Source organism: Arachis ipaensis, chromosome B2 (genome assembly GCF_059453495.1).
Source record: "Arachis ipaensis isolate K30076 ecotype BB chromosome B2, ASM5945349v1, whole genome shotgun sequence".
Taxonomy (NCBI): Eukaryota; Viridiplantae; Streptophyta; class Magnoliopsida; order Fabales; family Fabaceae; genus Arachis; species Arachis ipaensis.
Window position 1 is genome coordinate 25235865 of NC_142437.1, and position 13672 is coordinate 25249536.

The window sequence follows — 13672 nt, forward strand, 5'->3', positions numbered from 1 at the left end:
TCTTATCTTAAACATCTTTAATTATCTTTAATTTTATTATTTTTTAAGATTATTAATTTTTATTTTGATTATATTATCTCATCATATTATACACTATTAGTGTCTCGTAAGTTGTCTCCGCATATTAGTTATTATAAAAGTGTAAAAAATATAACTATTAGTGTATAATATTTATTTCTTCACTAATTTAGTAAAAATATAATCATAAATTTTTTTTGAACTATAATTCACTAATTGTTGTTAGCTAATCTGTGAACCATAATTTTTCATTACTGTGATTTAGGATTGTGGATAATTTTAAATAATTGTTGTTAGTTAATCTGTGAACCTTGGTGTTGTTACTTGCTACTGGGTTAAATATAGAGATGTTCAAAATCGATTCAAACCGAACAAAATCGACTAACCAAACTAAAAAACGAAAATTGAAAATTGAAAAAACCGAACCGAACCGAATTACTAAATAACCCTAAATAAACCAACCCCCAACGCCAAGTAGATGACCTAGCCAGCCACACTCAAAACTAAGGTTTTGAAAATCGGACCGGACCGGTCAATTCGACCGGGTTAATTAAAAATCGATCATCTAGCTGGAAGCCTCCGAAATCTCTTTGCAAAAAATCAGTTACAAAATCGGTCTGCAAAAAAAACCGGTCGAACCAGTGATTAATCGGACGAAATGGACAGGTTTTTTGAAGCTCCGGTTTTTAAAAATAGCTCAAAACGGCATCGTTTTTTGACACTAGGAAAAAAAAAAAAAAAAAAAAAAACCCACGACCCACTAACCTAACCCACCCCCAAATCATTCAGCACTCAGTTCAGTCAGTTGTCACCACGCCTCCCTCAACCCTACTTTCCTTTTCCTCCAACGAGCAGAGGGACTCCACCATCCACACCACAATCGACCCGGCAGTGACCCAGTGACCACCAGCGGTTGGAACCCTCGCAGTTTGAAGCGTCTAGCGTCATCGTCATCTGGTCTTTGGAAGAATACACACGACACACCACACAGCACAACTGTCAGCGGCGTCTTCGTCGTCCTCTCAGCTCCTGACGTTGCCGGACAGAACCCTCACGGTGGCCCTTCCTCGTCGCGCTTCTCCCTTCCTCGGCGCGACCCTTTCTCTCTCTTCCTCCCTTCGTCGTCGTCCTCAACGCACAGTAGCCACCGCTCCTCCACTCCTTGTCTCTCCACGCACGAGGAGCTGTCATCATCCTCCACGCACAGCAGCCGCCGTGTCCGCGTAGTCCCTGTTTTCGCCATCCAGCCCCGCCGTGTCGTTGTCTGCGTCTAGAACGGAGCCCTTGGTGTTGGTTCTTGATTTTTTTCTGAACTTTTTTTTTCCTTCCGACTTCTAACTGGTACTGATTTTCTAATTCTGATTATGATGATTTTCAATTTGTTATGATGATTGGTTTTGATCTATTTTTGTTCTGAGCCAATGTGAACAAGGACAATAATTATCATTGGGAGGGATGGAAGATTGGGTTAGCACCAATGATTTGAATCAACGATTTGCTTCTTTATTTTCTGTTGGCTTCCTTTTATTCTTTATTTAGTACTCTTAGAAATTAGATTTGCTTTGATAAAAGAAGCTCAATTAATTGTGAGTGACCAACTAAAATGAGAGCCATTGAGTGATCGATATTGCATATTGTTATATGTTGAGTATTTGTTGTTGCTGAAAACTTGGAAATTATTATTGAGTATTTGTTCAATCTATTTTATTTTATCGCTGGAAATTTTTGTTGACTACTTGTTGGAAATTTGTAAATTGTTATCGACTATTTGTTCAATATATTTGATTATTGTTTAATCTATTTTTTGTTGCTGAAACTTCTTGTTAATCTATTTTATTTGATTATTTTTCAATGTATTTGACTATTGTTTAATCTACAATGTTATAACTTTGTGAAATAGTTACTGGCTTATTGGTTATTGACTTAGAAATATTAGTTGTCTACTTATTATGTTGCATAATTTTAATGTTATGACTTTGTGAAATTGTACAGTAGGTTTTTGTTTGAATTAATTGCAAAAACTGAACAAACCAAACCAAACTAAACTGATTTTAATTGGTTTGGTTTGGTTCAGATGGTTTTGACAAAAAAAGGGAACCAAATTGAACCGCAGTTTTAATAAACGATTGGATCGGATGACTTTTTTCTAAATAACCGAACCAAACAGCACCGCGAACACCCCCTAAAGTCTTGAATAATCGTTGAACAATTTTGAATAATTTTGACTATTGAGATTACTGGTTGGAGTGAGTTGCTGTGGATTGTTGTGATATTGTAATTGAATTGTATTGTTTGGTCAGACTGCTCAGAACGAAGGCAATGTCATCATTGATTTTAATTTTCGTTTTCTATTCTTTTTCATTCTTTGCCCAAAACATTGATTTTTGTTTGGAATTCTGCTAGTAGTACTCAGATTGAAATTTGAATCATTGAATGGTTAGCTCTGCTCTGATGCTGTATTGTACATTTGCTACGTTGTTTTCGTAGTTTGGATTGAATCATTGGAGGATTAGTTGATTTAGTTCACTGGTTAACCTTGTTAGTCTTTATTAAAATTGTACTGCTGTTTTATTTTTTTTATATATAGTGATGTACTGTTGTGTTTTGTGACTCAATTGTACTTTGATTGTGATTGATTTGTTGACTTAATTGTGTTTTAAATTGAAATTATTGAATGATTAATTGATTATTGATTAACTATGGCTGCTCTATTGTGATATTGTTGTGTTTTGTGATTTTTATACAGTAATGTGTTGTATTGTGTCTGTCTTGATGACTTAGTTGTGTTTAGATTATATGATTATTGATTAATTGTGCTGTTGTGTTTTGTGATTTTTATAGTGATGTGATGTTTTATGTTTTGTGATTCAATTGTACTAGCGGTAATTAACTAATTATGATGTAAGGTGTTTATTTATAATTTATTTTTGTTATAAAACGGTTTTTCGGTTGAATCACGGTTGAATTGGTTGGGCCAGTAAACTATTGAACTAGTAGTTAGAGCGGTTCGATGACTGGTCCGATTTTTAGAAACTTGGTCCTTATACATATTTTATTTGTTAGAATTAATTGTTAATTGCTAATAGAGTCTTGTTAGAATTGATTGTTAATTGTTAATAGTCTTCATTGCTGCAATGTGATAGTGTGATTAGAATTAGATAATAGGCTGTGTTAAAATTGATTGTTAATTGCTAATAGATTCTGTTAGAATTGATTAATTGCCTATTTGATTGTTAATTGTTAATAGGCTCTGTTCCTGTAGTGTGATTGTTAATTGCTTAATTGGAATTGATTGCTAATTGCCTAATTGATTGTCACTGTTATTGTGTTAAATTAAAATATTATTGTAGTATTGACTAATTTTATGTCTATTTTCGTATTAGTTATTTTTAGAAAGTGAGACTTGATTGTTGTTAAATTGTTGGTGAAGATATGTATTTCAAACCTAGTAGTCTGACCGGTTTGATCACCGGTTCAGTTTTGACAACTATGCATAATATCATATTTCTAAATATTTGTACATATATGTACGTATATTTATATTTATATGTGTATGCTATGTAATTACATTATACTGATAATATAACAGTTACTTATATTTATCAAAATATCAATCATCTTATGCAATTTTCCGGCATTGCTGCTTTGACTGAAGTGCTTTTTCCATGTTGACTTAATATTTAAGAGGGAGTATGATTCACGATTCATAGTAAGATTTTTGTTATGGATGATCATTGTTTGAGACCTAACTAGAGATCTGTTGTAATTGTTTCATAGTTGGATAGCAGAATATATCAGATAGGCCCTAATTCGGTATCAGTGGTAGTCACCGTCGCATCGCATCTCCAAATTAACAGTTTTGGATTTGTTGAAATGCCTTCCATGGCTAAGAGAAGCCATGACCCTTGTTCTATCGGAAAATTTTCTAATGGAAAACAGAATCGTCAAACTGAGTTCTCTGCACGGTATGGATTTCTGCAATACATGTCAAGTTTCATTATTTCTTCCAAACCCACGAATGAAAGAATCACGTTTGTAATTACTTTGGAAAAAGAGAAAGGAGGGAGGGGGTGGGGAGGAGGAGGGGAGGATAAACTTGACTGTAATTTTAGTGTTTTTGTTGTTTTTTAACATTTATAGTTTCCTTTTCAGGAGGCAAAAGATAGCACAGCAGAGGAAGTCTATCCCGATAGCTTCTGGTATTGGCTGAGCTTGATTTTATGTTTTTCTTGTTATGTTTTTCCTAGTTATTTTCGGCTGTGTTGTGATAATCCGGATTATGCTTCTTGTCGTCATTGTGTACTCTTGTAGTTGAGAAAAGACTCATTGAAGAGGTCCAAAAGAATGATATTTTGATCATCGTTGGAGAAACAGGAAGTGGGAAAACCACACGTAGGTCACATCTTATTTTTTATATAATTCATTATTTAATTTTTATATAAAAGTAAAGGAAAAAAAAGGCTTTTAAGCATAGCAGATTTTCACCATGTTCTATTTTTTCCATTTAACTGTGTAGAGATTCCACAGTTCCTGTTTGGTGCTGGATTTTGCCGTGATGGAAAAGTGATTGGGATAACTCAACCGAGACGTGTAGCTGCCATTACAGTTGCAAAACGGGTTGCTGAAGAATGTGGTGTTGAGTTGGGCCAGAAAGTTGGGTACTCTGTTAGATTTGATGATACTACTTCCAGCTCAACAAGAATTAAATATATGACAGATGGATTGCTTCTAAGGTATACGTGTAACATGGATGTTTGGATATCTTTTTCCGTTTTCCAGTAAGATTCATTTTGTGAGACTTTTACTGGGAACTTGGCCAATTAGAATTTGTTGCTCTTCTCAATACTGAAATACGGAAGAAATTATGATTTGCTTTGGTGGTGTCTCTCTGCCATTTGTTTTAAGTTGTTTTTTTTAAGAATGGGTTAACCAAACCACGTTCTTCACAAATTGCCCTCTTTGACATGGGTTTTAGTTGTATATGATTTGAAGCAGCTAAGGAGATTTCAATTTGAAATATCTGTTTTCTGTAGATTGTAAGTGCAGCTTTTTGTATAGGATAGCTGATGTGTTTCTTTATGTTTATAGGGAAGCATTGTTGGATCCATATCTTTCCAAGTATTCTGTTATAATTGTTGATGAAGCACACGAGAGAACTGTCCACACTGATGTCTTGCTGGCCTTGCTAAAAAATGTTCAATCTGCTCGGTCAAGATCTGTTGCTGATGATCAGGGCGTTAACTTTGGAAAAAAGAATGTGAATGCTGGCATGTCACTGGAAAAAGAATATGGTGGTCAGAGCAACAGTTTTCTTAAAAAGGATAACCGCGAAAAGTATGCTCCATTGAAGCTAATAATTATGTCTGCTAGTCTTGATGCTCGCACTTTCTCCGAGTATTTTGGCAATGCCAAATCTGTTCACATCCAAGGGAGACAATTTCCTGTGGATATATTTTACACATGCCATCCAGAAGAAGACTATTTAGATGCTTCCTTGATAACAATATTTCAGGTGATATGTTTAATTAATAACCATTTCATTTAATCTAATATAATGCAACCGATATTTTATTTGATTGTTATGAGAAATCTTTGGATATTTTACAACGCATCACTCTTGGTTTCTACATATGCATTTATGGTATTTACAGCTTCATAACGAATGCGATAGCTCACTCCATTCATTCTCATTAGCGCATTGAATCATCTAGCAATATTGTCCCGTATATATTATAAATTAAATCATATGGTATACGGTTATAACAATGTAGTGAGTGATGGATGACTGAGAGTGATGTATGACTGAGAAACAAAGTTCATAGCTCTGTTGCTTAAACTCATGTCATTGATCTATAGATTCATTTAAAGGAGGACCCTGGTGATATACTAGTATTTCTGACTGGTCAAGAAGAGATTGAATCAGTTGAAAAGCTTATCAATGACAGACTCAGTCAGTTTCCTGAAGGGAGTCAGAAGCTTCAAGTTGTGCCTATATTTGCAGCTCTTCCATCTGAGCAGCAATTGCGGGTCTTTGCACCAGCTCCGTTTGGATTTCGCAAGGTATCACATCTTTGCATTCATCTTTCATTTGTTCTATCTCTCAACTAATTCAATAAAACTAAAGGAAAAATATATTTTAGACGTTTGTAAAATTGGATTCAAATATTTAAAATGATTGATATATTTGGTCTAGGTTTCTATTAAATATAGTGAGGCATTCTGTTTTGTTTGACCATATCTACAATTTAAATTAAAATGCCGGTGGCCTCATTTTAGAGTTGAATATGCATATGCACATGCTTTTAAATTCATATATAATCTATTTTCAAGAGAACCAAATTCATATATAATCTATTTTCAAGTAAGGTTCACTGTAAGTGCTACCAGCTTTTCCATAACAACTACCTCCTATGATTTGGTAAATTTCAGCTCAGCTAGACATAATCTCTATGAACACTAATTTTTTTTTTATTTTGTAAAAAATAATTGGGCATCCACCTGTTTTATGAGATTTAATGCAAATTTTAAATAATAATCGAATGGGTACTCACTTGCTTTTAGTTGCATTCAAGTTATCTTTCTGCTTCTTTCTTAGGTGATATTGGCAACTAATATTGCTGAGACATCAGTAACAATTCCTGGAGTAAAGTATGTAATAGATCCTGGCTTTGTCAAAGCACGTTCTTATGATTCTGGGAAAGACATGGAATCCTTGATTATAGTACCTACATCCAAATCCCAGGCACTGCAAAGAAGGTATGGTGCAAGATTCTGTTTTAGTGTTAATGTAGTTTAGTGTAGAAAACCTTTTTCTCACATCACACGACATTGCTGAACAAAGACTTTTTAGATGCAAATCTGGCATATTGTTTTTGGTATATTTTTCATTTTGTTTTTGTCTCGTTTTTTTTGCTATGCATGTCCATTGGGAATCTCTTTATTATAAAGCTTGTTATATATTTTATCAGAAAACGAAATTAAACTAAGTGATGTAACTTTTTATTTCTTTTATCTTTATGATGCCTTTTCAAGTCTTGAACTTTCTTTTTTGTATCATAACTCATTCTTTAATTGTGATTTTATGTGTAGCTGTTCTTACATATCATATTTTGGTTATAATGAGTGATGTCATTTGCATTGTTACTATTGCTAAACTATCTTACTGAAATTAACATATACATGGAATTCTTCATTAAGTACGAACAAACTGATTGTTAGCTTTGTTGCTCAGTGGCCGTGCAGGGCGTGAAGGACCTGGAAAATGCTTTCGTCTATATCCAGAAAGTGAATTCGAGAAGCTTGAGGATTCGACAAAGCCAGAGATTAAGCGGTGCAACCTATCTAATGTGATTTTGCAGCTTAAGGCCTTGGGTGTTGATGACATAGTAGGGTTTGATTTTATTGAGAAACCTTCACGGTGAGAAACTTGTCAGCATTTTGGTTTTATTGTTTCCCTACATTTACATATTTATCAGTCTTTATGTGCTCCATTTTTGTTGATAATTATCTGTCGTAGCATTTAAATGTTCACTTTAGCATTATCCTGACGGATGTGAGATGAAAGTTTCGTTGTTTCTAAAAGTGGGACACATAGTTGGTCATTTTGAAAAGCTGGGGATCAAATTGACCCATCCAACCAATTTCAGGAATCAAGATGCATATTACCTCAATATTTTAGCTTTCGATAAATAAATAAAGAAGGTGGAGTTTTGTGATTAATTTTGGAAGAAAAAAACAACTTTTTGAATCCAAACAGACCAAATGATTCTATTCTCTTCAATATAACATCAACCACAACCACTTTCTAAGGTAGTAAAAGTGAGTTTTAATGGTTCATTCCACTTATTATCATAGTGCAACCTGAGAATAATATATATGGTTGTTTGCACTGTGGTGTACATTAGTGAATTATTCTTCTAGCATCCCTCGTTAGTGAGCTTTTGAAATTTGTTTTGATCTCTTGTAAGCTGTATGATGTATTGTACTGTTGAACAGGACAACGATTATCAAATCATTGGAACAGCTATTTTCACTAGGTGCTCTAACAGATGACTGTCAGCTCTCTGATCCTGTTGGGCATCAAATGGCTCGGCTGCCCTTGGATCCTATTTATTCTAAAGCTATTATCTTAGCTAGTCAGTATAACTGCTTAGAGGACATGTTGATAACCGTAGCAATGCTGTCTGTGGAATCCATATTTTATGCTCCTCGGGAAAAGCAAGTAGAGGTTTGAATAATGAATTCTGATTCTACGGTGTATCTGTTATATTCTCTTTTGATGTTACTATGAAAAACGAGGCTTAAAAGGATTTTGGTCAAATGCCTGTCTTTTTTTCCTCTTGTCCTTATAATTCTTTTGGTTTTCGTTTAGTAAAATTTCAAAGTTGGTTATTTAAGCACCTACAATTAGTTTGCTTGCTGATGTGATATGTCTTGCCATATCAGCATTTAACCTGCCAGTTCAGCACTTAACAGAACAAACTAGGACTAAAATAGATAACTTTAATTTTACTCTACTAAAATCAGAAGAAAAATTTTAGGGACCAAAACATAAGAGGTGTTTCATAGGGACCAAAAATTTATTTAATCCGGCAAACAAATATGAATATTAATCATTGATTGTATACTTCCATAGTCTATCCCTCTATTGACTATTTAACAGAATATGTAAATAGTGTATAAATGATTTATAAAATAAGCAATGAATTTCTATAGGAAAATTCTAGAGTTGGTATAATTATAGGTATCATTCATTGTCTATTCCTTGCATGCAATTGAAGTTACTGTTTTTCTCATCTTTTTACTAGGCAAGAACTGCAATAAAATGCTTCTCTAGTCCGGAGGGAGACCACATTACTTTGATTAATGTGTATCGAGCATCTAATGATTTCTTAGAGAGGAGATCAATAGAAATGGGTAAAGCAAAAATTGAAAAGGCTTTCAAAAAGTGGTGTAAGGATAATTTTATTAGTAGCCGTTCTCTTAGACATGCTCGTGACATCCACAGGTAGTTATTTTAAATCTAACTGTCTCAAATTCATGATATCTTTAAGGGTAAATTACATTCACAGCCTCTGAGATTTATCAAATTACGGGCACCATCCTTTTATTTGAATAGCATGCACTCACCTCCCCTCTATTTGTGTCATTAAATTGAAATGACATTAAATAGGTTGTATAAAGTCATTTTTAACTCCACTCTCTTTATGCATAGAGGACTTGTAGAGGCGGAAGAACAATGACAAAAGCTCTTTTTCTTTTAACATTGTTATGTAGGGCATTTTTGTCATTTCAATTCAGTAAAATAAAATTAAACAAAATAAAAAGTAGTAAGATATAGGTATAGGCACATGTATAAAGATTTGATAGTTACATTAATACTGGGAATCTAAGTATATTATTTAGACGAACAATTGGTGCAATGCAAGGGTTGTGAGTGCATACTGGTCAAAAAATGTGGGTCGGGGTGAATGTAATTTACCTGTCTTGCTTGAAATATTCTCTATGCATTCTCATCTCTGATAACTATTGCAGGCAAATTAGAGTACATGCTGAACAAATGGGGCTGAATCTAGCTTCTTGTGGAGATGATATGCTTCAGTATCGCAGATGTCTTGCTGCTTCCTTTTTCCTCAATGCGGCCGTAAAGCAGCCGGAGGGAACATACAGGTTGTTGTCTATTCCCTCTGGAATTTTATATTTTTATTCTTTAGCATTTTGACTTGTTTTCTAATTGGCAACTGTATATAGTGTTCAACTCAGATATTTATTTTACTTATATGGAAACAACTTTCTGTTTTGTCACGACATGGCAGGGCCTTGGCAAGTGGTCTGGTGGTGCAGATCCACCCATCTTCTGTATTATTCAGGCAAAAACCAGAGTGTATTATTTTTAATGAACTTGTTCAAACTAATAGCAAGTACGTTCGGAATGTAAGCAGCATTGACTACCTATGGTTAACTGAGCTGGTTCCTCAATATTATGTTGTGAAAAATTAAATTCTTCATGGTTTTGCCAAGCAGGTAATTAAAACTTTATTTTTGCATCTCATTTGTGCTTTGATAATTTTGAGCAGTTGTATACTTTTATTATGTTAAGCTTTGCCATTTTACATCCATAGAGAATAAAGCAACTTGCTAAAGTGGCCTTGAAATTCCCAAAAGATTCTTATATCTTTGTCGTCTTAACACTATGCTTGGCATATTAATGATGTTACGCTTAAACTGGAATAACTGCTGATATCAGCTTAGTAACAAAATGGATCTGATTAGCTTGTGATGTCTCTAGGTTTTCTTTCTTCCTAGAAATCCTAGCTCAATGGAACTGATAATCTCATGTACAGTCAAATTGCATTGCACCTTATCTCAAGATGTGAAACATAATATGCTAATGATTGTTCATGAGTTAAAACCCCTTCACATGGAAAAATTAAAGAAATGATTTATACAAAATTTATACATTCATTCCACATATAAATGGCACTGAAATGATTGATTTTTATCATAGGACATTTATCTATTACAGCAAGATCAGTGAAAGCTTCAGAATATGTTTACTTTATGGATGTTGCCTATCGACTTTATGTAAATGACAACAGTTTTAATGGCTTGTTTTTGCTATCATTACTTGTCTAAAACTATGGAAATGCGGCTGGATCCTCCAACGACATACACCTCTTACTGAGTTCCTGCTTTACTTTCTACTACTGGGTGGTTATTGCTATTGAGATTCAATAATGGGCGAGTGATGTAACCGCAAACCTTACTGTTGATGGTTACATTTGAGGTGGTGGATTAACTTGAGCAAAGGAATTGAGTTAGACCAGTTAACAAATATTTTGAGCTGCCCAATTCTATCAAACTTTATTATAATATTTCACGAGAGTTCATAATAATCTTCCCACCTTCCAATTAATTGTACCAAGCAAAAAGATAAAGTAAAATCAGACATGTCGGTTATAAATTTGTTTCTCATTTATCATGGTCTTGTCTTTCTTTGAATTTTCTATTTTCCACTTGCTATTTCCATGAAGCACACTCCTATAGGTTGTTGTCTTTGTATAAAGCAGAAAGAGCTGATAAGAGAACTTAGAACTTAAAGAGTCACAAGCCAGAAATTGAGAAATTGCTTCTGGAAAGTGAAAAGATACAACGTTTGCTTTCAGGTTCTTAGTAGTATACTAGTATTCTGCACTTTACTTGTTCTCTGTCTTTAGATTGTTGCAGTAGTTCATATTGTTTTTTCACTAGTTTCAGGTTCTTAGTAGAATGCTCTTTCTTTTCTTCTTTTTGTTTTTGTTTTTGTTTTTTTTTTTTTGAGATGATGTTGCCATTTATTACTTAATAACTAGAACTATTCTATTTTTGTTCCTTTTTAAAAAAAATAATAAAAAAAATAGAATTTATTGTCCCTTTCTTCTAGATTGGCCCTTGTGCTGTTTGAACTTTGAAGTGATATTTAATAATAAAAAACAGTGGCTTTAGACAAAGCAGCAAAGCCATTTTGTGTGTGGTATCTACACTTTATGTCTTTACATGGAAGAGGGGTTGAATCTTTTGTATATACCAACTTTATAAATCTTGTTGAAAAGTTCTGTTTTTATTTTTATTCTAACAGTTAAGTTACATTGCACACCATAAATTCCTTTTTACTTCCTTAATTTGAAAAGGCTTTTTTTCTAAATATATACTTGGTATATATTTACACAATTTATCTTTACAAGTGGAGAGACTATTTTCAATATTTGTATCCTTTACCTTGATGTCACAACATAGAAACATTTGAGGCTCCTTTCTTTTATGTTTAATTTCATAAAATTTGAACTTTATAAAAAAAATGTTCTATAATAATCAAACTTAGTTATGTCTGATATTGGATCTGCTATGCTGAATTTGCAACAGAAAAAGCTATAAGCAGGTGTGATGGGATCTACATTTATTGATGAATATGCTATTCAACAAATAATTGATATTCCAGAAAACATTGATCCTGCAATAAGATGACCAGAGTGCTGTATCTACAAGATCCCTAGAGGACTTCAAGGCCTTCATTGAACAACAAGAGCAGATCATAAGGCGTTGTTACCAGTCGAAGTTCCCTCACATCGGAAGCGAACAATTTGTGAGGATTATTCTGCTGGATTCTGTTTTCAACATGGAACTCTTTCTGAGGGAAGCGAAACGGTGGAAACACAAAGATGATTGTGTATTGACTCAACGATGTCTTAGCAAAAGCATCCAGAGGGACTTGCTGCTGCTTCAGAACCAGCTTCCAAATCAAGTTTTGGAGAAACTCTATGAGACTTGTGTCCCAAGCAATCTCAAAGAGCATTCCAGATTCATTAGGCTTGCTCATGAGTACTTTGCATCTTGTTACCCTTATCAGAAATCTTCTGAGAGGAAGTTCGAGCCGAAGAAGTGGGAGAAATCGCTGCATTTCACTGATTTGGTTCAACGATGACAAGAGTCGCCACACTTACTCGCAAAAAGAATGTATGCTGAGGACCGCGACAAAGTTGAATGAAGCCGGAATAAGCTTCGAGAAGGTTCATAATAGATCCTTGCTAGACATAAAGTTTGAGAAGAAGAGATTCTTCAGCTGGTTTCTCTGCTTGGGTTGCTTCCCATATTCCAAGTGTTTTAAGGCTAGATCTCAGTTCCCACAGCAGAATGTGTTCTTAGGAACCTGATAGCATTTGAGCAGTGTCACTATCCTGAGGAGCCTTACATTTGCAACTATGTTTCTCTGATTGATTCTCTTATTCACACCAAGGATGACGCAGAATTGATGGTTGAGAAGGAAGCTATTGTCCATGAACTTGGAAGTGACAAGGAATTGGCAACACTGGTTAATAGTCTATGCAAACATGTTGTGACAAATAAAACATGTTACCAACAAATCATTGGAGATCTTAATGAACATTACAACAATGGTTGGAAATGGACTATGGGAACACTCAGGTGGGTGTACTTCCGGGATCCTTGGAGAAGCAGTTCTACCATTGTAGGGATAGCTGTACTAATATTCACCATCTTCAACTTCTGTCGAGTTGTTCAATTAATCTTTTAGTTTATTCTGTTCTATATACGTTTAATGGTTGAACATGTAACTCTAGTTTCCATATACTATTAAGATGGCCGATTCTCTGATGCATTTAACTTTCATGCCGAAATTTGTCTCAATATATCAATTTGGAAAAAAAGCTGTCATTTTAATGGAAGTGTCTTGTCCTAATCTCATTTGTGAGAAAGTTATTCTTTCACCTGGAGAGGGATAATCTTGGATGATCACAAACCCAAGTAGCTAGTAATAAAATCAAACTATGATGTAATTCACTAAAATCTATCATGACAACATCAAAACCTTTCCCTCACTGGATATGGCTGGATGCATGAATCAAGCAAAGCTAAGTTTTATAAAAAAGCCATATTGGGAGCTAACAAAAATTCACAATTCACTAAAACCAAATAAGTTAAAAACACTTGCCAAATTACAGAGCGTTAAAATGAAGACCCAAAATCCACGGTCAAATAAACAGTGAAATTTGGCCGAGGATGAATAAGAAGAACCAGCAAGACTAACAAATACTGCTTTAATAAAGAGATTTCCAATGGACGTGCATAGCAAAAAAAACACGTGACAAAAACAAATTGA

General features: G+C 34.2%; 1 protein-coding gene and 1 pseudogene across 11 annotated transcripts; both read left to right on the plus strand.

Moving 5' to 3' along the window:
* The first annotated feature begins 808 nt into the window (after positions 1 to 808).
* On the plus strand, positions 809 to 13171 carry LOC107625130 (pre-mRNA-splicing factor ATP-dependent RNA helicase DEAH10-like). 11 transcript variants are annotated; one of them, XR_015905218.1, is made up of 15 exons: positions 809 to 1359; positions 3796 to 3983; positions 4171 to 4217; positions 4330 to 4410; positions 4535 to 4751; positions 5107 to 5530; positions 5875 to 6078; positions 6614 to 6774; positions 7250 to 7435; positions 8014 to 8245; positions 8826 to 9025; positions 9553 to 9687; positions 9834 to 10041; positions 11088 to 11183; positions 11920 to 13171. XR_015905218.1 is itself a non-coding variant. In XM_088505082.1 (14 exons), the coding sequence occupies exons 2-13, from the start codon at positions 3892 to 3894 to the stop codon at positions 10015 to 10017; spliced, it is 2163 nt and encodes a 720-aa protein (XP_088361208.1). In that variant the 5' UTR covers positions 809 to 1359; positions 3796 to 3891; the 3' UTR covers positions 10018 to 10041; positions 11920 to 13171. The 11 variants fall into 11 exon arrangements, 4 of the variants coding, with proteins under 4 accessions (XP_088361208.1, XP_088361210.1, XP_088361209.1 ...); XR_015905219.1 differs by having other exon boundaries at positions 9834 to 11183; XM_088505082.1 differs by lacking the exon at positions 11088 to 11183.
* LOC107625129 (UPF0481 protein At3g47200-like) lies at positions 11941 to 13171 on the plus strand (annotated as a pseudogene).
* Positions 13172 to 13672: the final 501 nt, after the last annotated feature.

Coding starts and splice junctions, on each gene's coding strand:
- LOC107625130 (XM_088505082.1), top strand. CDS start 3,892: ATGCCTTCCATGGCTAAGAGAAGCCATGACCCTTGTTCTATCGGAAAA. Junction 4,752..5,106: donor ACAGATGGATTGCTTCTAAG/GTATACGTGTAA, acceptor TTATGTTTATAG/GGAAGCATTGTTGGATCCAT. Junction 5,531..5,874: donor CCTTGATAACAATATTTCAG/GTGATATGTTTA, acceptor ATTGATCTATAG/ATTCATTTAAAGGAGGACCC.